Raw genomic sequence first — 27841 nt, forward strand, 5'->3', positions numbered from 1 at the left:
TGAACAAAGCGGCTGTTCACTGTTAATTTGAAATTAAATAAATACATTTAAAAAAAAAAAACTGAACATGTTGAGTTTAAGGGAAACGTTGAGTTTAAGGGTACAGATTTCTCGACGGAGGGCATTTAGTTTCAAAGATTTTGAGTTTAGGGGACGTTGAGTTACAAGGTATCACTGTTTATGTAGTTATTTAATCTCAGCCAAGGGGGTAAACTGAATTCGGTGCTTGATGATGCTTTGATGGAAGCAGTCAGATCATAAAAGTATAAGTAATCTTCCAGTTAGCTAATATGCTTTCTCTTTCCCTTATAATTGCTATTATCTAACCAAAGCTGCAAATACATTTAAGTTGACACTTTCTGAAGCTGTATTGTTTTTCATATGCTGATTTATTTTTTCCTTTGTGTATGTATTGTCAGGATTTGGTGAGAGTATATCTGGAAAAGTAAGCATAACTGTAGCTGATCATCAAGACTTGCCTCTGTCCCAGCACTTCCTTGTTCAAGAGCTCACCCTTTCATTGTCAGCTGATATTCCTTCAACAGAGGAAACAGTATATCTTACACCACTGTAAGTACTTTGTTCAGTATTTTTACCAGTCAGCCAAGTCATTAGGACCACCCCCAAAAAGTGCATGTCACAGTGATCAGACATAAAATCTGATGTAAGTAGCCAAACAACTGGGTGGAAGTATTGCCCAAAAGAGCAAAGGGTGCTCAGACAAGCGTCAAGCCATGAAGTGCCGACAAGTTGTTGAATGGCTAAGACTCATTGATGCCAGAGTTCATGACATCTATAGCGTATATACACCGACCAGGCAGAACATGACGACCACTGACAGGTGAAGTGAATAACACTGATATCTCTTCATCATGGCACCTGTTAGTGGGTGGGATATTTAAGGCAGCAAGTGAACATTTTATCCTCAAAGTTGTTAGAAGCAGGAAAAATGGGCGAGCGTAAAGATTTGAGCGAGTTTGACAAGGGCCAAATTGTGATGGTTAGACAACTGGGTCAGATTATCTACAAAACTGCAGCTCTTGTGGGGTGTTCCCAGACTGCAGTGGTCAGTATCTATCAAATGTGGCCCAGAAAGAAACAGTGGTAAACTGGCGACAGGGTCATCCGCGCCAGGGCTCATTGATGCACATGGGCTGGCCCATGTGGTCTGATCCAGCAGATGAGCTACTGTAGCTCAAATTGCTGAAGAAGTTAATGCTGGTTCTGATAGAATACACAGTGCATCGCAGTTTGTTGCATATGGGGTGCCCATGCTGACCCCTATCCAAAAAGCGCCAACAATGGGCACGTGAGCATCTGAACTGGACCACGGAGCAATGGAAGACGGTGGCCTGGTCTAATAATTACGTTTTCATGTGGATTGCCAGGTGCGTGTGCGTTACCTGGGGAACACATGGCACCAGGTTGCACTATGGAAAGAATGCAGTGTGATGGCAGTGTGATGCTTTGGGCAATGTTCTGCTAGGAAACCTTGGGTCCTGCCATCCATGTGGATGTTACTTTGACACGTACTACCTACCTAAGCATTGTTGCAGACCATGTACTCCCTTTCATGGAAACGGTATTCCCTGATGGCTGTGGCCTCTTTCAGCAGGATGATGCGCCCTGCCACAAAGCAAAAATGGTTCAGGAATGGTTTGAGGAGCACAACAACAAGTTTGAGGTTCCCCAATTCTCAGTCCAATCAAGCATCTGTGGGATGTACTGGACAAACAAGTCCGATCCATGGAGGCCTCACCTCACAACTTACAGGAGTTAAAGGATCTGCTGCTAACATCTTGGTGCCGGATACCACAGCACACCTTCAGGGGTCTAGTGGAGTCCAACTTTTGATGGGTCAGGGCTGTTTTGGCAGCAAAAGTGGGACCAACATAATATTAGGAAGGTGGTCATAATATTATGCCTAATCGGTGTAGATACTGTGGCTCCAATTGCAGAACATTTTAGTAATGAAGATGACATGAATGTGTCACAAGACACAACACATCCAACCTGTCCACAATTGAAAGCACCTACAGTTGGCACACAGGCATTGCAACTGGTCATGAGTGTGATGGATGAAGGTCAACTGGTTGGACACATATTGTTTTCTTCAAGATCATGCACCAGGATGCACAATAGGATGATCCACCTAGCAATGTACAGAAGTTGAAGAACCTGCAGTATACCTGATACCAAAGGACACCTTTGAATATGGTTGTAATGTTTCGGCTCATCAGTGTACATGGAAATCATGGCAGAAATTTGCCTCCCTATGCATTACCGACTTACTCCTTTACCCATTCATTTTAAATACATACAGATGCATTAAATGCATTTATGAACAGAACAGTGGAATGGAAACATAAAGGTTCTGAAAACTCTGTCCATGCCCAGTTTGACTGTGTCTGTGTTTTCAGTTGCCAATGTGATATCATTTTTTAACTTCTATTTGACTATACTAATGATTTTTTTGTTCTCTAATGGCTATATATGATCCACTTATATGTTTATTATTATTATTATTATTATTATTTTCATTCCTTTATGTATAGAGCCAAATGTACACAAATGTATACAAATCATTTCCCAGACTGCAGTTATCAGTGCTTTAATGAGCTGTTTTTAGTTGACTGATGTTTCTCTATTTAAATGTCAATGCAGGTTGAACGGCTCAGTGAAGGATCTGTATGTGAGCATGAACAGCAGTGTGAATGTGAAGCTGGAAGTTTCAGTGTGTGTGTTCAGTTCACTTTGTCAGTTCTTCAATATGAAGGAGGGACGCTGGAGCACAGCTGGACTGAGCGTGCTTAGTAGTAGCAGACGTAACACTGCTCATTGCCTCACTGAACATCTTACGCTTTTCGGAGCTAGCTTGTTTGTTTATCCAGATGCAGTCCTGCTTTTGCCACCGGTGTGTACATCTCTTAGTTATCCTTCTTCTTTGGCTCTGACTTTCTCAGTTTAATTTAAGCTAACTTTCTCAGTTTAATTTAAATATACATTAATTTAAAAAGCATGTTTCACCCATATTAAATTATTATTTGCTAGATTTGTCATTTTAACATCTAATTTAATTTATTCATGTAAATGTAATTTATTCATGTGAATGTATTAAATTTGTTCAACAACAATAATCCACATTTTAGTGAACTTGGGTTGTAATAATGTTGACTAAATATTGTAGTTTTTTAAGATAAAACTGGGCTGCTCAGGTGGCACAGTGGTAAAAACACACGCTGGAACCAGAGCTGGGATCTCGAATACATTGTATTGAATCTCAGCTCTGCCTGCCGGCTGGGCTGAGCAGCCACATGAACAACGATTGGCCATATGATAGGGTCTCTCTCATAACTAATGCAATTACGACCTCTGCTGGCTGATTGATGGCGTCTGCACAGAGATGGGAAAAGAGTGCTGTCAGGGTGTGTCTCTCCATACACAGTACTGAGCTGCATTGCACTCATCAAAGTGTAGGTGATAAGATGCATACGGCATGCTGCCCACGTGTTGGAAGGGGCGTGGGTTAGCTTTGTTCTCCTTAATCAGAGCGGGGATCGGCATTGGTGAAGAGGAAGCATGACGCAATCGAGCAGTTGGACGCGCTAAAAGGGAGAAAAAAGGGAGAAAATGCATAAATAAAACAAAAAAAAACAAAGATAAAATTGAATATTTTATACTATGAGTACTATACTATTCCTTCTCTAACTGCTGAATGCAATTGTTTCAGTCAGATGGACCAGTCAGGAATGTGGTGGTAGGAATAGTGTGTGGAGTATTACTCCTGATTCATCTCCTGCTTGGTCTCATCGCCCATAAGCTTGACCACCTGGAAGGTTTGCGCCTGAGCTGTGTTTCACTGTGTGGACAACCAGGTTGCTACCAGTACCGGGTCCTGGTCAAAACAGGCTGGCAAAGAGGTGCTGGTATGTAAACAATGAATGTAACTCCAGTAAATAAAACAATTACTAAAATGTTTTAATTTATGAGTTATTGATAATATTTCTAAGCTAATAAACTGGTTATTATATTTTTTTTATTCCAGGCCTAGGCATAGTCAGTGTTCTATCAGTAACATATACAAGAGCATTTATCACTTTCCACTGACTTTCACTGTCCTTCTCAGGTACATCCGCTCATGTAGGCATTAGTCTGTATGGTCTAAACAAAAGTGGCTCACGTCATCTGCAGAGAGAAGGAGCTTTTCAAAGGAATGGTCTGGATGATTTCCATATAGAAACTGAAGCCAACTTGGGAGAAATCTGGAAAATATGCATTTGGCATGATAACACAGGTAAACTTGGTGCATATTGTTAAGCTTTTGTGATTATAATTATACAGTTTATGTTTACAATTATGTGCACATTGATAATATGGAATTGACCACACCCCCTCTATCCAGCTGTAGCAGTCCTTACTCCTCTTGAATATCTATTTATAAGATGTCCATGTGAAAAATTTCGCAATTGTGCCCATTTAGTCAATACTGGATTTGTGAGGTCTGGCACTGCTGTTGGACTAAAAGGCCTGTCTTGCAATCAGCATTCCAAATTATTCCAAATGTATTTAATGTGGTTGAGGCCAGAGTCACACTGTGCCCTATATGTTCTTATACTCATTCTGCTGATACCTTAATCAGACATCAGTAGTTGCTGTTGCAGTAACAATAAAGAGTAGTACTTTCAGACCACCCTTCCCTCAGACGCATTCATTTGTCTGCGAATAATAAACCAAAACAAATGGGTTAAAAACATATTGTTTTTTTTTTATTCTTACACTGTAATCGAGATGTGTATGTACAAACCGCATTTTCAGAAAAGTTAGGACATTTTGTAAAATGCAGTAAAAAGAATATGTGATTTGTTTATTCTTTTAACTTTTTATTCTTTTTTAACTGACAAAAGTAGAAACATTTCTACTAGATTTCCGATGTTTTTACTGATCAACTTTTTAGTATTTTGTAAATGTAAACACATTTCGAAAAGTGTGTTCGAAAAGCTAGGGAGCTCTCTACATAGGCAGCATTTTACGTCATCCTATGCGCGCTCTCGAGAAGGAGGCTGTTCAGAATCCTAGATGCCTTAATATGCTCACTACTGAGGTATCTTAACATTTCAACGTTATTTTGACCCAAGAACGAGTGAGCATTGGAAGCGTCCTTAGTGATCAAGGCAATCCCAGCATTCAGTGTGGCAGCTCTTCTCTCACAGAAAAATAATAAAAACATGGCTGACAGGGCAGAGAAATGAACAGAGTTATTTTCAAACGTAAATAAATTATTATTGATTTTTAACTTGTATAAACTTGTACATGTGTTTTTATTTGCAAGTTCGGGCTTATCAGCGAATCTAACCGTTTTCGGTACACGAAGGTAGATAAGGAGAAGAGAGTTAGTTGACATGCTAGCGTGTTGTGCCACCCCATCCCATGGGTTTTAATGACAAAATGCTAAATGCAAAACCCGTCGGAATCGCTGTCTAAGTAGTGCGTTCGAATAACCTGACTTATAAGTCATTGACTTATTAGAATCCTCTCTACTGATTCAGCTGCCTATGTAGTCAGTAAGACAGCAAGGCAGCTCCCTAGGTTTTCGAACACACCCTTAGAATTCGATGTCTGCAACACACTCAAAAAAGCTGAGAAAAGCATTGTCTTGCTTGATAAGAGACTTCGGCTGCTTATCAGTTCATGGTTGCCGTTGTCTGATCCTCCTCTTTATGCTGCACCATACATTTCCAATAGGAGATTGATCTGGACTGCAGGCAGGTCAGTCAAGCACACATACTCTGTGTCTATGAAGCCACACTGTTGTAGCATGTACAGAATGACGTCTGGTGTTGTCTTGCTGAACCTTCCTGGGAAATTACATCACCCTGATAGTAGTATGTCTTTCTAAAATCTCCTGTTTGTCTTTGTTACAAAGAACTCAATATTTTGAAATGTGAATGTGAAGCTGAAATGTGGACTCATCTGACCACAGAACACATTTCCACTGTCCTTCAGTCCATGAGTTTGGGCCAGATAAGTTTGTGGTGTTTCTGAACAGCATTTCTCTTTGTAAATGGAGAAAAAGTTTCAGATTGCATTTCTTGATGCAGTGGTAGACTGTGTGACAATGCTTTTCTGAAGTACTCCCGAGACTATGTGGGTATTTTAAAGGACACACACATTCAGTAGTGGTTTCTGTTCTTGCTCTACACTGACTGAGATGTATCCTGATTCCCTGAATCTTTTCATAGTCTCATGTAAGGTAAATGGTAAAAATGATTTGCAATCTTGCAGAATAAAGATTTAGTCTTTGCTGAATCTATTAGGGTGCCTGCGGTAGCTAGTGAACTTACCCCGGGTTCCCGGCGAAGCAGGCATCACAGAGCTCAGCAAACGAAGGCCTTAATAGCAGGCCTTCCAATTAGGGCTGATCGCCCGCAGCTGTGGGCTGGCTTATTTAAGCCAGCTCTGCGCAGCAGCGGGTGTCGCACCTTTTGTTGTCTTTGCTCCTCAATGGCAACTCGTCCACACTCCTTTGTAGGACCAGACGGTTACCCCAGGCGACCCTAGGTCGCAAGGGTGTGTAGGCTGCAAGGCCGAGGTAAATAGCCTATTGCTTTATCTCCTATTGGGTGTAGTGTGGTGCGATGCCGTACAGCCCTCGCGCTGTTATTGTTTTTCTCGATAGCTTTAGCGTTAGCGGCACCGTTAGCAGCAAGCTAAAGTGTAGCTGCTACGGGTCTCTCTCGAAGCGCTTATATTGTTCAGTGTCGCAGGATTCGCCAACCACAGAGTGGCGCAGCAGGTTGAGCGTTTGGTTTGGACACCTGCATCCCCGGTTCGAATCTGCCTAAGTGACATTGCCTGCTTTCTCTTTTCCCTTTTTTGTATTTTTCAGATCAGCGCTCTTTGGCTGCTGCGAGGCCCCGAGGCTGCCTCCGATCTCCTTCCCCGTCCTTGCCCTCAGCAACGTCGGGGCTTTTCCTACGGCGGGGTTTTATTCACGAGGTGTTTTTATATCGGCGCTTATTAGCACCTCATGCAGTTTAATGCGGCCGGTTCGTGCCCAGACGACCGGGGTTCGCGACTCGCCTAAACCATTTCTCCTTTTTTTTTCTATTTTTTCAGTTTATTGCCTGCGGCGCCCTGCGGCGCCCTGCGGCATCAATCGGGGTTCTCCCGATTTGTTTTTGGTTCCCTTTTTGTGTCTTTTGTTACTTATTTTTCTATATTTAAAAAATAAAAACTTTCATTTTTTAAAATCTGCTTTTGAGTCCAACCTTCCACATAACAGAATCCTCCTTTTATACCCAAGCATGATTTCCTTACCTGTTGTGTTTCAAAACATTGTCATTTCAATATTCTATTAACTGTTCATGCTTATAAAGTTGAGAGAATTAACAAATGACAGGTTTTTTTTTTTTTTTTTTTTTTTTACTAAATTTCCATTTCCTACTTTTCTGGAAATGGGGTTTGTAAATTACTATGTTTCAGAACAGCACATTTCATGGTGACATTTTATTTGTACCTTAGGTCTGGACCCGTCCTGGTATCTGCAGCATGTGTCAGTTTGGGACATGCAGACAGATAACATCTTCTTCTTCATAGTGGATGACTGGCTGTCTGTTGAGAATGAAATGAACTGTGGCATGGTCCAAAAAGTGGTTCTGGCAACATGTAAGATTAAATCAGTCTACTGTATGTATAGAGTATGAGTGATTACAATAGACAAAAACTTGAACTGTTCTGAGAAAAGCCCATAAACCTGTTTATTAGATGACATTTTTGCCAAGTAAACAACAGATTAAATAATTAGCAACTGACCTCACTTATAAAATAGGAATTGTTTTTCTTTTTCATTATAAGCAAATACAGGGCCTTACTTACACACATGATACACAAACTGTAGATAAACAATTAGGTGAACAATGCATAAGTATTATTTTAAGTTGTTCCTTTATTGTACAAACCCTGTTTTAAAAACTGAGAACGTGACATTCATTATTTCCAAAAACAATTTGAATAGTGGACAGATCAAAGTCAGATCAAAGCACACGTTTCCACATTGTGCCAGCCAATTTTAGATGACTGTGATTCTGGAAGTTGGTAGTATGTGGCTTCTGCTTGGCGAAGTGTACTCTTAACTGACATTCTATTTAATCTGTCCTCGGCATCAGTGTTTATGTAATCCTGGTAATACCTCCTCCCCATGTCCTCAATCTTGAAGTGATTTTTGACCCCACACTCTTCTTAATATTCATATCAATTATGTAGTTAAGACAGCATTTTTCTGTATCTCTCTGTTGCCCGTCTCTGGTCCTCCTTTAGCTTAACAGATGTTAAAACACTTGTGCATGCACAGGTGACATCACTGTTGGACTACTGTAATGTCCTTCTATCTGACCCTCCTGTAATCAGTAGGTTACATACAGTATGTACAAAATGTCGTTGCTCGGACTGTCATCTAAGACTGACCACATCACTCCTATCTTTCAGGGCATTCACTGGTTATCTACTGCATTTCCTATTCAGTACACTACCTGGTTAAGCTACATGAGCTACATATATACAAGAATACATAATTTTTTACATAAATTTAAGATTAAATATTTTGTCTTTGTGAAATTTTTATTAAAAATTACTTCAAGTTGATTCATAATTTATTGCCTTCTGTTTTTATTTGCATTTTACTTACTGTCCCAACTTTTTTAACTAAAGTTGTAATACCTAAAAACAGAAGACTTGATAAATATGGAGTATGACATATTTACATGACAGGCTTTATTATTCACCTGTACACCTTAATTGCTGTTGTTTATAGGTCCACAGGAGCTGCAGCGGTTTGGGAAGATTTTGTGTGCACAGTTGGTGTTCGGATTAAGAGAACATCATCTTTGGTTTTCGTTATGGGAGCGCCCAGCTCACAGCCGCTTCAGCCGAGCCCAGAGAGTGACCTGCTGTGCTTTGATCCTGCACCTGTATCTGGCAGCAGGGGCAGTGTGGTACGGAGCAGTGGGTACAAGGAACAGCAGGTAACACATTAAACACATGTACGTGTACAGTTTATACACGTGTACAGTGTAAAGTTCCTGCTCCTTGCTCTTTTGTTATAACAACAGTATACACCGATCAGCCATAACATTAAAACCACCTCCTTGATTCTACACTCACTGTCCATTTTATCAGCTCCACTTACCATATAGGAGCACTTTGTAGTTCTACAATTACTGACTGTAGTCCATCTGTTTCTCTGCATGCTTTGTTAGCATGCTTCAATTATCAGGACTCTCCCAGGACCACCACAGAGCAGGTGTTATTTGGGTGGTGGATCATTCTCAGCACTGCAGTGACACTGACATGGTGGTGGTGTGTTAGTGTGTGTTGTGCTGGTATGAGTGGATAAGACACAGCAATGCTGCTGGAGTTTTTAAACACCTCACTGTCACTGCTGGACTAAGAATAGTCCACCAACCAAAGATATCCAGCCAACAGCGCCCCATGGGCAGCGTCCTGTGACCACTGATGAAGGTCTAGAAGAGGACCAACTCAAACAGCAGCAATAGATGAACAATCGTCCCTGACTTTACATCTACAAGGTGGACCAACTAGGTGGGAGTGTCTAATAGAGTGGACAGTGAGTGGACACGATATTTACAAACTCCAGCAGCACTGCTGTGTCTGATCCACTCATCCCAGCACAACACACACTAACACACCACCACCATATCATTGTCACTGCAGTGCTGAGAATCATCCACCACCTAAATAATACCTGCTCGGTCCTCTGGGGGTCCTGATCATTGAAGAACAAGGTGAAAGCAGGCTAAAAAAGTATGTAGAGAAACAGATGGAATACAGTCAGTAATTGTAGAACTACAAAGTGCTTCTATATGGTAAGTGGAGCTGATAAAATGGACAGTGAGAGTAGAAACAAGAAGGTGGTTTTAATGTTATGGCTGATCAGTGTAAAGTTGTTGCAATATACTGTATATTTAAAAATGTAAAAAGTGGTTACAAACTAAATAAAAAACACGCATTGTCAAATTCATTTAGTAGTTAAAGCCAAGTTTAGTGTCAGATGTTTACTTTTTAAACTAATGTAGCTACCAAGTAATGTGATGAACATATGCCAAAAGAAAACAGTCCACATAATCTGGATAGGAAAGGGCTATCCCAAAAACTTAATTTTAGTCTGATTTAGGCATTCTTTAACCCGTTTTGACATGTTTGGGTCATTGTCCTGCCAGAACACCCAACTGAGTAATAATCTTGAGACCTGAAGTTGCTTAAAAATGGCTCCAGATAAAATTCCTGACTTAAGGTGTGCATTATGATTTCTAAGATCAGAGCTTTCTGTACATTTCTATTTCAGGTCGTCTGGTTCAGTATAATGGGTGCAGTTAGGCTAGACCTGTTTATTTGAAAACATTTTCTTTATGCATTTTCTCCCCTTTTTCTCCCTTTTTAGCGAGTTCAACTGCCCGATTGCATCATGCTTTCTCTCCACCCTGCTCTGATTGAGGAGGACGAAGTTAACCCACACCCCCTCCGACACGTGGGCAGCATGCCGTATGCATCTTATCACCTACACTTTGACGAGTGCAGTGCAGTTGTGTACAGAGAGAGACACCCTGACAGCACTCTTTTCTCATCTCAACTTTTCTCATCTCAACTTTACAGGCGCCATCAATCAGCCAGCAGTTGTAATTGCACCAGTCATAAGAGAGAGAGTCCCCATCCGGCTTAGTCCCGCCCATATCTGAACAACAGGCCAATCGTTGTTTATGTGGCCACTCAGCCTTAACCGGCAGGCAGAGCAGAGATTCGATACAATGTATTCGAGATCCAGCTCTGGTTCCAGCGTGTGTTTTTACCGCTGCGCCACCTGAGCGGCCCTTAAAAATGAAGTTAACATAAAATTAACCAAAAATAAAAAGGTAATGATTGGCTAGTCAGTGGGTGGGAAAGCCGACCAGCAGTAATTACAACCTCTGCTGGTTGAATGATGGTGCCTGTACACAGATGGGAGACATTGAAGATATACTGCCTTATGCAAGTGAAAAGAAGTGGTTGGCTACTGCACACATCAAAGGGACGTGTGATAGTTATGGCCTTTCAGTGGCTACTGCACACATATCAAATGGGCGTGTGATAGTTATGTGTGATAGTTATGGCCTTCCTCGGTCAGAGTCAGCAGCAGTAGAGGAAGCAAAATGCAATCGGGTAATTGAATATGGCTACATTGGGAGGAAAATTGGGGATCAAAAATAAATAAAGAGGTAAAAAATATTTGTAAATACAGGCTACATATAAATGTATTTAAAACATTATTGCTTAGCATTGTACAGCCAAAAATATATGAACACCTAACCATCAGCTTGTTGGACACACTATTTCAAAACAATGATATAATGATATAAAAATATATTAGTTGTAGAAACATTTTAGCTTGCGTAGTTTAAGTTCAAAACTGATGAAGCAGATGTCAAATGATCTGATTTTTGACATTGAAATACAGTCCATGTTCTTTAATGCAGAGGTGCAGTTGCTGATCAGATGCTAATGAACGCTGAGACCATACTGGCTGGAATGACCATGGCTGTTTTAATGTTTCCATTTCAATCTTTCCTTACCTTCCTGTTCAGAAACACCAAGAACAAGGTAGGTCGAGTACATCCATGTGCCACTGACTTTGTTAAGTCACTATTTATCACAAAAGAGCACTAATAAGATATTCATGAAATAAACTAGCTCTGTTCTTATTAGATTAGCTGATAATAATGTATAGTTGTGGTGAATTGGCGCTGGTTGTTCCAGGTGGATATGGAGCTGTCTCTTCCTCCATCCCCCATGTCTGATACTGTAGAGATGGACGTGTACCTTAACCACCCAGATATCTCCTGCTCTTCATTTCTGTCTATGCCCAGAGATCCTGAATCCTTCTCAGATGAGGCATCTTCCTCTTTAACTGTGAGTTTTTCCTGTTTTCTCAGGTTTAAAGAGTTTTAAATGACATTTAAAAGTGTTTAAATGACATTGTAGTTATACCAGAAAGAAAAGAAGTGTGCCACATTATCACTTTGACCTTATATTGGTGTATTACAATAAAAAATAGTCTGATACACAGATCAGCCATAACATTAAAACCACCTCCTTGTTTCTACACTCACTGTCAATTTTATCAGCTCCACTTACCATATAGAAGCACTTTGTAATTCTACAATTACTGACTGTAGTCCATATATTTCTCTACATACGTTTTGAGCCTGCTTTCACCCTGTTCTTCAATGGTCAGGACCCCCACAGGACCACCACAGAGCAGGTATTATTTAGGTGGTGGATCATTTTCAGCTCTGCAGTGACAATGACATGGTGGTGGTGTGTTAGTGTGTGTTGTGCTGGTATGAGTGGATCAGACACAGCAGCACTGCTGGAGTTGTTAAATATCGTGTCCACTCACTCCCACCTAGTTGGTCCACCTTGTAGATGTAAAGTCAGAGACGATCACTCATCTATTGCTGCTGTTTGAGTTGGTCCTCTTCTAGACCTTCATCAGTGGTCACAGGACGCTGCCCAGGGGGCGCTGTTGGCTGGATATTTTTGGTTGGTGGACTATTCTCAGTCCAGCAGTGACAGTTTAAAAACTCCATCAGCATTGCTGTGTCTTATCCACTCATACCAGCACAACACATACTAACACACCCCACCACGTCAGTGTCACTGCAGTGCTGAGAATGATCCACCACCCAAATAACACCTACTCTGTAGTGGTCCTGGGAGAGTCCTGACAATTAAAGAACAGCATAAAGGGGGCTAACAAAGCATGCAGAGAAACAGATGGACTACAGGCAGTAATTGTAGAACTACAAAGTGATCCTATATGGTATGTGGAGCTGACAAAATGGACAGCGAGTGTAGAAACAAGGTGGTGGTTTTAATGTTAAGGCTGATCAGTGTATGTCTACACACATGATCCTTAATACTAAAATATTTTTGAAAATACCAATATAGGAATTAGATAAACATGAAAAAGGAGGCAGCATTAGCCTTATTTTATTTCAGGTAAATTGTCATTCAGATAGTATGGCTCCTGTGCGTTAAAGTTTTCAGTTCATGGGGCTGAAAATATTTGAGCCTATAACCTAAGTCTGCTGTGTGCATAGATGCTAGAATTTGGCTACATACGCAGTTTGTAAAAGTGAAAAAATATTTCCACTGTTTGTGAAAGACTTATTTTTAACCACAAAAAATGTAAGGCAGATGAAATGACATGAAATGACTTATAAACATATACACATGTACAGGACACTGAAATTCTTCCCAGCTTGTATGTAAGCTAGGGTTAGAGCAGAGGGAAAGCCACTGTACAGCACCCCTAAAGACAAGAAAATTAAGAGCCTTGCTCCCTGTCTGAGATTGACACTATGCCACCACTGTCCCGTTATTACTGTCAGATATAGAATCTGTTTTGGACTTTTATTTGTTGTACTGAAATCTGATGTATCCGATCTGCAATGTGTCTTTAGTCTAAATTTTGAGAATCGCATTCATGTGACTTAACTTTTTTTTTTTTTATCACATAAGCTACTGATGCAATGTCTCATGTAAAAGCAGATGTTTAAAACTTGTATACAAATATGGGATCAGGACCTAGTTTTTAATTTTCATTTTAGGTGTAAATTTGGTAAATGTGGTAACACATTCACAGAACTACATAACACCTAAACAATTATATACAGTAGGCTCATTTCCACAGGCATCAGCTAATTTACTTTAGATGTCTGCTGAGCATCAGTCATGTAATTTTCATGGGAGTCAGCCCTGAGTGTATCTTGCTGTAACCTAATGTTAACAAAAACATATGATGCTTGTCTTAGCAGTTGTCAACTTAAGAGAGTCATTGTGTCTTGGTCTTTAACTGACTGATGTCACTGACTGTGTCAGGTGAAGCTCCTGTCTGGTTGATAGACAGACCTGCATAACTTTATCGATTGTATGTTGATACTTCTGTCCCAAAAACATTTTTGGTTGGTTGATACAAAAACTTGGTTGTAAATCCTTTCAAACTGTTATTTTAATGAGAAGTGCTCTATAAATAAAGTGTATTAATAATTTATCATTTTAAGGAATCACTGGATAGTCCAAAACTGGAGTCTGAATTTTGGGAAACGTTAAACATTGGATTTGAAAGGTACCAAAACATTTTTAATGAATACTCTTAAAATACTCCTCTTTAAATGAGTTTTAACTGTAATTTTCTTGCAAATTTCTCCAGTAAAATTGGTCATTGGGCATCAACTGACAGCATTTTTGAAAGCCTTCCTGAGATAACTGGACCCACTCGGCTTCTGAAGAGAAAAAGAGCTTTGCTACAGTTAAGGTTGACAACTCCAGAATCTGGTCCTCCAACTCGTGAACCTAGCGCTTCTTCATATCTGAAGGAAAAACCTTTCTTGGCTACTGGTATGTATACTGGGTGAATGTTAACAGCATCTTATGAAATACTAATATAATGCAAGTTTCTTTGAATTCCTAAAGAACATTTACTGTATGCGAGCTGTTAAGTGCTTCACATTTCAAGAAGACTTTTTGATATTCAGACATTTAAATTTGTGTGCTACTGCAGATGAGGAATTGAGGCCTGTTTCTACAGATCCATACACATCCAGTGCTGCTTCCACAGGGCCAAGTACCTCAGACAGTGGCCGCTATTCACCCAGTGAAGCTTTTCTATTTGGCAGGTAACGGGTACTATGGTCTCTGCATGATTAAATATACTATATAGCCAAAAGAATGTCAGAACTCCTCCTAATAGTTGAGTGAGGTTTTCATCCGCAGCATTTGCCAGTAGGTGTATAAGTTAAATGATATAAATAAACTCATTGCCAGGTGTCAACATAATTCTAGTTGCATAGTGTATATACACCGATCAGCCATAATATTAAAACCACCTACCGGGTTTTTACACACACTGTCCATTTTATCAGCTCTACTTACCATATAGAAGCACTTTGTAGCTTTTTAATTACTGACTGTAGTCCATCTGTTTCTCTACATACTTCTTAGCCTGCTTTCACCCCGTTCTTCAATGGTCAGGACGCCCACAGAGCAGGTATTATTTAGGTGGTGAATCATTCTCAGCACTGCAGTGACTATGACATGGTGGTGGTGTGTTAGTGTGTGTTGTGCTGGTATGAGTGGATCAGACACAGCAGTGCTGCTGAAGTTTTTAAATACCATGTCCACTCACTGTCCACTCTATTAGTCCACCTTGTATATGTAAAGTCGAAGACGATCGCTCATCTATTGCAGCTGTTTGAGTTGGTGATCTTCTAGACCTTCATCAGTGGTCACAGGACGCTTCCCACAGGGCGCTGTTGGCTGGATATTTTTGGTTGGTGGACTATTCTCAGTCCAGCAGTGACAGTGAGGTTTTTAAAAACTCCATCAGCATTGCTGTGTCCTATCCACTCATACCAGCACAACACACACCAACACACCACCACCATGTCAGTGTCACTGCAGTGCTGAGAATGATCCACCACCTAAATAATACCTACTCTGTGGTGGTCCTGACCATTGAAGAACAGGGTGAAAGCAGGCTAAAAGTAGAGAATGTAGAGAAATAGATGGGCTACAGTCAGTAATTGTAGAACTACAAAGTGCTTCTATATAGTAGGTGGAGCTGATAAAATGGACAGTGAGTGTAGAAACAAGGAGGTGGTTTTAATGTTATGACTGATCGGTGTATATGTAAACCCATTTATTTAACAACTACACTGGATTCCTTTAAATTCCACTCTAAGAATAATTGGTCCAAGATCTTGTTATTAAATGTATTAATTGTCTTATAGTATACTAAGATAGCATTTGCCTCTTTAAATTTCCACTTGTTTTAGCCAGGAAAGCTCCAGCAGTGAATGGATGGATCTTATTGAGGATAAACATGATTCTGAGGGTGGACTGTATAAATCTCAGTCGTCGCTATCAGTTGCCAGTCTGGCCAGTACCTTTCTCCCTAGTCTTCCTCCAGATTCATTTAGCACCACATCCATAACACGCATAGGTAAGCACAGTGGCATTTTATTACATGTATGGTCCAGTGAAGCTTTTTTTTATGCACATGCATGCACAAAGATTTAAGGTTATGCATTTTTATACAAAATGATTGTTTTATCCCGCAGGTGTACCTCGCAGAGAGCCAGGTCCGATGCTGCCTTCCTGGGTGCTAGCAGTAGTGTATGTTCATGTAGTTCTGTTGATGGGGACATGCATGGCTCTGGTGGGCTTATATGGCAGTACCTTCTCCAGCTCTGTGGTTCTTATGTGGCTCATCTCTGCTTTTTCTGCTTTTCTCACTTCTGTCCTGATCCTGGAGCCTCTCATGGTTAGTTGGCTTCTTGTTTTACCCTATTAATGGATTAGTAATGATTGGCAGCACTATGCACAAGAAAAGCATTACCTCACTTATATACAAAGGTTCTCGTTTATCCGATTCCAATCATTCCAGTCAAAGATTCTAATTAAATATATATATATATATATATATATATATATATATATATACATATATATACTGTGTATATATATATACGTATATACTGTGTATATACTGTATATATATATATATATATATATTAGGGCTGTCGAAGTTAACGCGATAATAACGCATTAACGCGATTTCAATTTAACGCGATTAAAAATAATAGTGCCGTTAACGCAAATTCTAGTTAATGTTGAGACTTGACTGGTAGAACTACAACGCTCGGTTACATTATGTTAACATTATGTTAAAACAAACGTTTTAATGTCGGACTTGCCACCGTTTTTCATTTGCGGTTTGTTAGCATAATGTAACCGAGCGTTGTAGTGATGCACTTATAAAGAAATAAATACACGCTATATTCACAAGTTGTCGGGAGCAGAACACTTTTATTAACTTATTCTGTTAAGGTACCAAATACCGGAAAGCTGAGTCAAGCACGTTAGTCCATGAACTATGGAAGCCCCAAAGGGTCAAAACACACTCACTTCGTGTAGAAACGGCCATCAAACCATTGTCACAATACAACCACAGAAAAGTCTGTTACAATAACTACGCCTTATCCCACCTAAAGCACCGCTGATCTACAATGTTTGCTGATGGAGAAATTCTAAACTACAATCTGACATTTACTGCCTAGTATGTGAGTGAATAAAACTCCCTTACAGTTTTCTCTTGTCCCAGCAGTTTTTAACATCAGTACATTTAGCATAAAATCTGTTCACCATTTTAATTGTAACATTTCACATAAAAATCCTTGTTTTCTCTAACATTTACACAGATTTTTTCTAATGCGATTAATCGCGATTAACTATATGAAATTCTGAGATTAATCGCGATTAAAAATTTTAATCGTTTGACAGCCCTAATATATATACAGTGTATCACAAAAGTGAGTACACCCCTCACATTTCTGCAGATATTTAAGTATATCTTTTCATGGGACAACACTGACAAAATGACACTTTGACACAATGAAAAGTAGTCTGTGTGCAGCTTATATAACAGTGTAAATTTATTCTTCCCTCAAAATAACTCAATATACAGCCATTAATGTCTAAACCACCGGCAACAAAAGTGAGTACACCCCTTAGTGAAAGTTCCTGAAGTGTCAATATTTTGTGTGGCCACCATTATTTCCCAGAACTGCCTTAACTCTCCTGGGCATGGAGTTTACCAGAGCTTCACAGGTTGCCACTGGAATGCTTTTCCACTCCTCCATGACGACATCACGGAGCTGGCGGATATTCGAGACTTTGCGCTCCTCCACCTTCCGCTTGAGGATGCCCCAAAGATGTTCTATTGGGTTTAGGTCTGGAGACATGCTTGGCCAGTCCATCACCTTTACCCTCAGCCTCTTCAATAAAGCAGTGGTCGTCTTAGAGGTGTGTTTGGGGTCATTATCATGCTGGAACACTGCCCTGCGACCCAGTTTCCGGAGGGAGGGGATCATGCTCTGCTTCAGTATTTCACAGTACATATTGGAGTTCATGTGTCCCTCAATGAAATGTAACTCCCCAACACCTGCTGCACTCATGCAGCCCCAGACCATGGCATTCCCACCACCATGCTTGACTGTAGGCATGACACACTTATCTTTGTACTTCTCACCTGATTGCCGCCACACATGCTTGAGACCATCTGAACCAAACAAATTAATCTTGGTCTCATCAGACCATAGGACATGGTTCCAGTAATCCATGTCCTTTGTTGACATGTCTTCAGCAAACTGTTTGCGGGCTTTCTTGTGTAGAGACTTCAGAAGAGGCTTCCTTCTGGGGTGACAGCCATGCAGACCAATTTGATGTAGTGTGCGGCGTATGGTCTGAGCACTGACAGGCTGACCCCCCACCTTTTCAATCTCTGCAGCAATGCTGACAGCACTCCTGCGCCTATCTTTCAAAGACAGCAGTTGGATGTGACGCTGAGCACGTGCACTCAGCTTCTTTGGACGACCAACTCGAGGTCTGTTCTGAGTGGACCCTGCTCTTTTAAAACGCTGGATGATCTTGGCCACTGTGCTGCAGCCCAGTTTCAGGGTGTTGGCAATCTTCTTGTAGCCTTGGCCATCTTCATGTAGCGCAACAATTCGTCTTTTAAGATCCTCAGAGAGTTCTTTGCCATGAGGTGCCATGTTGGAACTTTCAGTGACCAGTATGAGAGAGTGTGAGAGCTGTACTACTAAATTGAACACACCTGCTCCCTATGCACACCTGAGACCTAGTAACACTAACAAATCACATGACATTTTGGAGGGAAAATGACAAGCAGTGCTCAATTTGGACATTTAGGGGTGTAGTCTCTTAGGGGTGTACTCACTTTTGTTGCCGGTGGTTTAGACATTAATGGCTGTATATTGAGTTATTTTGAGGGAAGAATAAATTTACACTGTTATATAAGCTGCACACAGACTACTTTTCATTGTGTCAAAGTGTCATTTTGTCAGTGTTGTCCCATGAAAAGATATACTTAAATATCTGCAGAAATGTGAGGGGTGTACTCACTTTTGTGATACACTGTATATATATATATATATATATACAGTGTATCACAAAAGTGAGTACACCCCTCACATTTCTGCAAATATTTTATTATATCTTTTCATGGGACAACACTATAGACATGAAACTTGGATATAACTTAGAGTAGTCAGTGTACAACTTGTATAGCAGTGTAGATTTACTGTCTTCTGAAAATAACTCAACACACAGCCATTAATGTCTAAATAGCTGGCAACATAAGTGAGTACACCCCACAGTGAACATGTCCAAATTGTGCCCAAAGTGTCAATATTTTGTGTGACCACCATTATTATCCAGCACTGCCTTAACCCTCCTGGGCATGGAATTCACCAGAGCTGCACAGGTTGCTACTGGAATCCTCTTCCACTCCTCCATGATGACATCACGGAGCTGGTGGATGTTAGACACCTTGAACTCCTCCACCTTCCACTTGAGGATGCGCCACAGGTGCTCAATTGGGTTTAGTCCATCACCTTTACCTTCAGCTTCCTCAGCAAGACAGTTGTCATCTTGGAGGTTGTGTTTGGGGTCGTTATCCTGTTGGAAAACTGCCATGAGGCCCAGTTTTCGAAGGGAGGGGATCATGCTCTGTTTCAGAATGTCACAGTACATGTTGGAATTCATGTTTCCCTCAATGAACTGCAGCTCCCCAGTGCCAGCAACACTCATGCAGCCCAATACCATGATGCTACCACCACCATGCTTGACTGTAGGCAAGATACAGTTGTCTTGGTACTTCTCACCAGGGCGCCGCCACACATGCTGGACACCATCTGAGCCAAACAAGTTTATCTTGGTCTCGTCAGACCACAGGGCATTCCAGTAATCCATGTTCTTGGACTGCTTGTTTTCAGCAAACTGTTTGCGGGCTTTCTTGTGCGTCAGCTTCCTTCTGGGATGACGACCATGCAGACCGAGTTGATGCAGTGTGCGGCGTATGGTCTGAGCACTGACAGGCTGACCTCCCATGTCTTCAACCTCTGCAGCAATGCTGGCAGCACTCATGTGTCTATTTTTTAAAGCCAACCTCTGGATTTGACGCCGAACACGTGGACTCAACTTCTTTGGTCGACCCTGGCGAAGCCTGTTCCGAGTGGAACCTGTCCTGGAAAACCGCTGTATGACCTTGGCCACCATGCTGTAGCTCAGTTTCAGGGTGTTAGCAATCTTCTTATAGCCCAGGCCATCTTTGTGGAGAGCAACAATTCTATTTCTCACATCCTCAGAGAGTTCTTTGCCATGAGGTGCCATGTTGAATATCCAGTGGCCAGTATGAGAGAATTGTACCCAAAACACCAAATTTAACAGCCTTGCTCCCCATTTACACCTGGGACCTTGACACATGACACCAGGGAGGGACAACGACACATTTGGGCACAATTTGGACATGTTCACTGTGGGGTGTACTCACTTATGTTGCCAGCTATTTAGACATTAATGGCTGTGTTGAGTTATTTTCAGAAGACAGTAAATCTACACTGCTATACAAGCTGTACACTGACTACTCTAAATTATATCCAAGTTTCATGTCTATAGTGTTGTCCCATGAAAAGATATAATGAAATATTTGCAGAAATGTGAGGGGTGTACTCACTTTTGTGATACACTGTATATACAGTATATATATATATATATATATATATATATATATATATATATATATATATATATATATATATATATATATATATATCTATATATATATATAAAATATATAACTGGATGTATATACACTGATCAGCCATAAAATTGCTTCTACACTCACTGTCCATTTTATCAGCTCCACTTACCATATAGAAGCACTTTGTAGTTCTACAATTACTGACTGTAGTCCATTCGTTTCTCTGCATGCTTTGTTAGCCCCCTTATATGCTGTTTTATAATGGTCAGGACTCTCTGTCTCCTCCCAGTGGACAGTGAGTGGACACGGTAGATAAAAACTCCAGTGTGTCCTCTGTGTCTGATCCACTCATACCATGGGATGCAATAACAGGTTTCCTATACATCCTTATGTGAAAAAATACCTTGAATATCAATGCATTTTAAACTCAACGCCACTCCCAGAACCAATTGACGTTAGGTTTCAAGGTACCACTGCATATGTGAAGTGCACTTTTATAAATATTTTTTATAACTTAATCCATTTAAGACCACTACTTCAAGCTTTTCTTTCGTTGAGAAAAATTCTAACATTCTTTAGATACCTTTAAAAAGTAGCATTAGATACAGTTGAGCTTAATCATAATGTTTAGTGCTATATATTTTATGTCTTGTATTTACAGATAAGTATTCGGGCATTGTATCTTGCTGCCATTGTAAAACCAGTAGACCCCGAGGTGGAGGATCGCCTTGCACAGGAAACAGTAGTAAAAAGGACAGAGGAGGAAATGGGAGATAAAGTGCGTCCTCTTTGTGGGTACAGTCTGCTGCAGGCTAGAGAAGAGGCTCGGAAAGTCAGAAAGCTTCAAAAACTTATGAAGGTGATTAAACCCATATATTATTGAAACTATGGAAATTTTTACCCCCTTTGACAAGTGTGCAGTAGCTGACTGTATCTTTTCACCTGCATGATGCGAGTTCATATGCGGATCGGCTTTGTGTACGGAGAGCCACACCCTGATCAACGCATCATCCCTCGACTCTGTGCAGGCAGCATCAATTAGCCAGCAGAGGTCGTAATAGCCTCAGTTATGAGGAGTCCATATCCGGCTGGCAGAGCTGAGTTTCGAACCGACGAGTTCGAAATGTCAGCCTCTGAGTGCTAGCGTGTTTTACCACTGTGCCACCTGAGCGCCCTTCTTCTGTTGTTCCGATGTTTATTTCTGATGCTTGCCTGCCCACTGCAGGGACTTTTTTTTAGCATGTTCTCCCCATTTTCCTCCCGGTTTGGATACCCGATTGCATCCAAGGAGAGCATGTTGCTGTACACGCCTCTTCCGACACATGCACAGCCCTCCTCTTCTCGCCCCTGCATTCTGCACAGGCATCTCTTGCGCCAATCAGGGTCCTTACACAGCGTATGAAGATTCCACCCACACATAGTCCTGTCCCCACCCCGCAGATACAGTGGGCAGTGGGCAGTATCTGTTGCAGGAACTGCCAGTTATGCCCGCCAGATGCCGAGTATTGAACCAAGGAGTTGGTGTGCTAGTGGATTATCTTACTGCGCCAACTGGGCACCAACTAGGGACTTTTAATAGTGGCACGTTGACTTGCCTGTGACTGCGCTCCAGAAGGGTTGGATGCACTGTGTTGTTGCACATTCACCTGCTACATCTGCTGCATTCAAAACAAGTACAATGAGTAACTACTATCAGCCAAACATTTCACAGCTGTCAGGGAGATATTAAATGCACAACTGTTAGGAAATAGACCAAACTTTTTGAGGTGTGGTTCTGTTTTAGTTTATTAGTGTATGCAGACCTGTTTAAAAAGATGTGTGTAACTGGGTGGGTCAAACCTTGCTACTTAAGTTTAAAATGTGTGACCAAAGTAGAACAATACTGTGGCTAAAAAGCCACTAACAAAAGGGGATAAGCACAATTAATAAGGTGAATAAAATAGTTATAAAATACACAGAAACTTCTGCAGCCCGGAGAATGGAGAAAGTGGATGGAAAAGAAATATAGCAGAACTGAGAACTGGTTGTCACAATATTACAGGCTGCTTTGGCCATCTGTGATAACCCTGTTGGGTCCAGGGCTGCCGTACTGGCTGACTCAAAGAAGCTTGGATAAGCAGAAAAATGTTTTGTACTGTACACGTGTATGTAGGACTAATTAAGATGTTCCACCTGCCCTTGATTATTATTAGTTTTTATTGCATAAATAAGGACACAATTAATAATTCTGTAATAAATAAATAGAAAAATAACTATGGCTTGTTTTTTTTTGTTTTTTTCTGCCCCAGCTTACCCAAAGCATTTGATCACTCATTCTGTTACGTAATCTTTTGTTTAATTACTACTTGACTATATTGGTGTCCTAAAACAATGTACCTTTCTGGGACATCAAGATCTATTACACTGTTTCTTTTAAATACACAGTATTTAATCCTACATGTTCCAGCGCACCTTAATGCTGCACCACCAAGTTTATGCCACCACTGTTATTCCTGAGCTTCAACTTTTCCCCCTCTTTAATACAGATTTAAATTAGCCTAATAGTAGAATAAGAAAATGTTATTCTTTTAAGTACATTGCAGTCCTCTTAACAAAAGTGCTGATTGTTTCACTGTATTGTGCTTACTGTGTTTTACACAGAACTGTTTGATTGCCATGCTGTTCTTCTTGGTGGTTCTGATGGTGAACTACCAGGAAAATATTCAAGAGATGAATGGCAGACTGCTTCTTCCAGCAGTTAAACACTCCATCATTTCCACTGAACCAGGAAAGCCTGACCTTACAGCCCTGTCAGGGTAAAGTGGCTACAGAACACACACTGATTTCCAATCATTCCAATGAATTTGTTATTTTTATCGTTGAAATATACTGTATATTCAGCCATTCAGAAATGAGAATTTAAAATGACCATGCCTAAGAAAATTCTACTCTTTTTTATGTAGGTGGATGGGAGCATGGCAGTGGATGTATCATAGTTTAACTTCCCACCTCCACAAAAATCCCTCCCTTACTCTGCTGGGTTTACCACGACTACAGAGAACACAATCCAAAAACTGTGAGGATCATCTACTTTTACATTTGTTTGCATTTTTACACGTGTTTCAAAATAAAATAAAAACTATTTCTTTGTGTATTTAGACAGAGAAGATTAACTTTTTTTTTTACATTTTAGTTTGTGGGGAAAATATGAAAGATCCTGTAAAAATTGGCCAATCGATGATGATGACTGCTCCTGGGTTGCAATCTCTAAAAGAAACACACCCAAGCAACAGTACATCATTCTTTCTTTTCTGGTAAGACATTTTTCTTCTTAATGAAGTGTTTAACAACCAAGATGTTGCATGCAGTGGTCAAATGTGATCTGTTATAAGATTAAACATCTGGCTTCTTGGGTTACAAATCTTATTAAAGCAAGTTCAAACAAAGTTGTAAATGTATAAGCTAATTTATACTTCCTATAGGCAAAGCACAAATTAATGATGGCAGTTGAGGTGAGACTTAGACTACACACTGTTCCACACACAGGCTGTAATGGCTAATGGCTGGTTTAAAAGGGGCCCACAATTTACACAGAACTGTCAGAACAAAAACAGAGCCAGGAATTTAAATGAAGTGTCTATAAATTTTAATCAAATTAATCAACTTGTGGTCAGGCAAGATCAAGGCTGTCTGAATTGGGCATCAGGGAAAGAAGAACAAACCCAATTGTTATTCAGAAAGAGTCCAGTTGTCCTGTTTATATTGTCTGGTCTGATAAAGCACAGTTTCTAATGAAACATTGGTGTAGTGCACAATATCTGGCTGTACATATACATATTTTAAAATAATGGTGGCAGCATAGTGTTGTGTGGTGTTTCTCAGTGGTATGAAATGCAGCCAAATACAGAAACATCCTTCAAGAAAACTTCATTTAGGGCTTCCTTTTGTGTTCTGAATGCCCCTGAGTGGCCCAGCCAAAGCACATGATAAAACATCATCGAGTATCTATCTAGAGACCTGAAAATGGCAGCTTACAAACACACCACTTAATCAGACTTGGTTTAAGAGGACCAAACATGATGATTGGGATAAACTCTCGAAATCCAGGTGTTCAGAAACCCTATACTGAACATTAGACTACATTTTATGATCATAGTTTTTTCAGTCAAATTGTTGGAAATGCCTGTAAGCAAGATCATCCAGAGAAGTAATTTGTCAATAACTTGGGGGCGAATATATTATGGTAGCAGAGTACACCTTATATTAACAAATGTCCTGAGCATAGAATAAATGTCTGTGCAATTCCAGTCTCCACATACAGCAATCAGCCACAACATTAAAACCACCTCCTTGTTTCTACACTCACTGTCTATTTTATTAGCTCCACTTACCATATAGAAGCACTTTGTAATTCTACAATTACTGACTGTAGTCCATCTGTATCTCTACATACTTTTTTAGCCTGCTTTCACCCTGTTCTTCAATGGTCAGGACTCCGACAGGACCACCACAGAGTAGGTATTATTTATGTGGTGAATGATTCTCAGCACTGCAGTGATAATGACATGGTGGTGGTGTTAGTGTGTGTTGTGCTGGTATGAGTGGATCAGACACAGCAGCGCTGCTGGAGTTTTAAATACAGTGTCCACTCACTGTCCACTCTATTAGACACTCCTACCTAGTTGGTCCACCTTGTAGACGTAAAGTCAGAGACGATCGCTCATCTATTGATGCTTTTTCAGTTGGTCATCTTCTAGACCTATATCAGTGGTCACAGGACACTGCCCACTGGGCGCTGTTGGCTGGATACATTTTTGGTTGGTGGACTATTCACACTCTAGCAGGGACAGTGAGGTGTTTAAAAACTCCACCAGCACAACACACACTAACACACCACCACCATGTCAGTGTCGCTGCAGTGCTGAGAATGATTCACCACCCAAATAATACCTACTCTGTAGTGGTCCTGTGGGGGTCCTGACCATTGAAGAACAGGGTGAAAGCAGGCTAAAAAAGTATGTAGAGAAACAAATGGACTACAGTCAGTAATTGTAGAACTACAAAGTGCTTCTATATGGCAATTGGAGCTGATAAAATGGACTGAGTGTAGAAACAAGGAGGTGGTTTTAATGTTATGACTGATCCATGTACAATCAAACATCGGTTAATAAAACCAGAAAAATCATTCTGAATTGAATCTCATCTTGACAACTGACCCTTTTTGTTTGTAGGCCATGGAACGAGGGTCAGTCATGTGTATTTACTGAAACAGAGGAGGTATTACTCGGGAATAGCACTGGCTCCACCAGCAATATCCTGTCCAGCCTGCAGCAAGCACGCTGGATCACACCAGAGTGAGTATATTATCTAAAACAGATATTGCAGTTCTTTTGGGACATGTTCAACTTCAATCTACTTATTTCTCACCAAATTCACAATTTTGAGTCCCAACTTGAGTTCCCAACAGTTTTTCTTCAAAACAATTATTTAATGACTAAATTACACTAGCATACAGGGTTTAAAACCCCAGCAGCGCTGGGAATGACTATTCCTGGGGGAAAATGTGGCCAAGGCCCCATAATGTATTGGCTGTCTGTCCTGGGTATGTTACTGCATTGCACGCAGAGATTCTGGAAAAGCCGGACCCAATTCAACCCTAACCAGGATAAAGCTGTGGTAAAACATAAAAAAGAATGATGATGACTGGTTATTTATTTCCTTTCTGCCACAGGACCCAGTCTTTATTAGTTGAGTTTACTCAATACCACAGAGAAACTGGCTTATTCCTGCCCATCTCTATTCTACTGAAGAACACAGAAACACAGATGCTTCAATCCAGCATTTTCATCCAGACTTTTCATACCCCAGGATCTGACATACGACTGGATTTAAATGTCACCCTTACGGTAATAACAATGAGCTTAAACCTTTATGTTTTTGTGTGCTATATTATATTTAGGTTATCCAGTATATGGTTTTTATATCCAGTAAACCAGTGTTTCTTAATCCTGGTGTTCTGCCCTGCACATTTTTGTGTTTTTTCCACCCCAACATTTCTGATTCTGCAGTAGAGTACTTTGAAAAGGGACTACTCACAGTAGCCATTTTAGGTTGTTCTAACATTTGACATTGACATTTTCAGCATTTAGCAGACACTTTTATCCAAAGCAACTTACAGTACTGTGACAGTATACTGACTAAGCAATTGAGGATTAAGGGTCTTGCTCAAGGGCCCAACAATAGCAACCTGATAGTGGTGGGGCTTGAACCAGCGACCTTTTGATTACTATTCCAGCACCTTAACCTTTGTCGAAATGCTCATTCTTGTAGAGACAAACTGATAGACACTTTAAACACTTGAAGCTATTTCTTTTTTTCTTTTTTTTAAATTGGAAAAACACTTAAAATATACCAGTCATTTTTGCGCCATTATGAGCAACTTTCCATTACAGACAACTGAATGACCAAAAAATCTATCAAAATAGCTTCCCCTGAATGATCCACAGCCAGTCTTTAAATACCTTAAAAATTCCACCTGCAATAAGGTTCAGCTGGGGATCATAATCAACCAATCATAACAAAGGGGCGTCAACTTGCCACTATAAACAAAGCTTCCCCAGCCATGTGCTCCTGGAGACAGGGATGTGGTACATACATGAAACATGAGCTCCGGGAGCACAGAGAGGCTGTGTTCATGACACTCAGTTACAAAATTCTTGGTCGATAATGTAATGTCATCTGTCCATAATAAAGCTGAGCCATAATTAATTTGGATGTGGATATTTTTGTTTCTTAAATAAAAAAAAAATATTGTTGTTTCTTTATAAAATTGTGTTTTAAAAATGTTTTAACATCAATTTTCTGTAAATAATAAATAATTAGAAAAAATTAATTACTTTTAATTAAATAAAAGTAATAGAATTAATAAGGAGAAAAAAGTCTACAAAGTGAAATATATTACTATAAAACACAAATACTCAATAATCAAACCACTCTTATCACAACTAGAACTTTTGCCTGAAATGTAAAATAAAATAAAAAAATAATGAATAAAATTCAAAACTCTGCTTTTTTGTGTGTTTGGTCCATATAGCATTTAAGGCTGTGAAAATACAGGTTACACAACCTTAATAATTTTAACATCATGTTTTACACACTTTGGTTACATTCATGACAGAAATGGAGTTG

The 27841-nt window shown here is 40.2% G+C and overlaps 1 protein-coding gene across 1 annotated transcript in view; it reads left to right on the top strand.

The window, feature by feature from the left end:
• The window catches only part of pkd1b (polycystic kidney disease 1b), a 73472-nt gene that overhangs the window by 39273 nt on the left and 6358 nt on the right, over nt 1–27841 (top strand). The window contains exons 20-38 of the mRNA XM_063003921.1: nt 420–570; nt 2665–2914; nt 3731–3926; nt 4127–4294; nt 7522–7665; nt 8810–9020; nt 11526–11649; nt 11806–11958; nt 14115–14179; nt 14264–14451; nt 14615–14729; nt 15888–16054; nt 16173–16375; nt 21336–21533; nt 23315–23469; nt 23617–23729; nt 23847–23967; nt 25885–26007; nt 26385–26559. Coding sequence (XP_062859991.1) covers nt 420–570; nt 2665–2914; nt 3731–3926; nt 4127–4294; nt 7522–7665; nt 8810–9020; nt 11526–11649; nt 11806–11958; nt 14115–14179; nt 14264–14451; nt 14615–14729; nt 15888–16054; nt 16173–16375; nt 21336–21533; nt 23315–23469; nt 23617–23729; nt 23847–23967; nt 25885–26007; nt 26385–26559 — 3020 coding nt within the window. The remainder of the gene's footprint in view (nt 1–419; nt 571–2664; nt 2915–3730; nt 3927–4126; nt 4295–7521; nt 7666–8809; nt 9021–11525; nt 11650–11805; nt 11959–14114; nt 14180–14263; nt 14452–14614; nt 14730–15887; nt 16055–16172; nt 16376–21335; nt 21534–23314; nt 23470–23616; nt 23730–23846; nt 23968–25884; nt 26008–26384; nt 26560–27841) is intronic.

This window comes from Trichomycterus rosablanca, chromosome 10 (genome assembly GCF_030014385.1).
Source record: "Trichomycterus rosablanca isolate fTriRos1 chromosome 10, fTriRos1.hap1, whole genome shotgun sequence".
NCBI classification, from domain to species: Eukaryota; Metazoa; Chordata; class Actinopteri; order Siluriformes; family Trichomycteridae; genus Trichomycterus; species Trichomycterus rosablanca.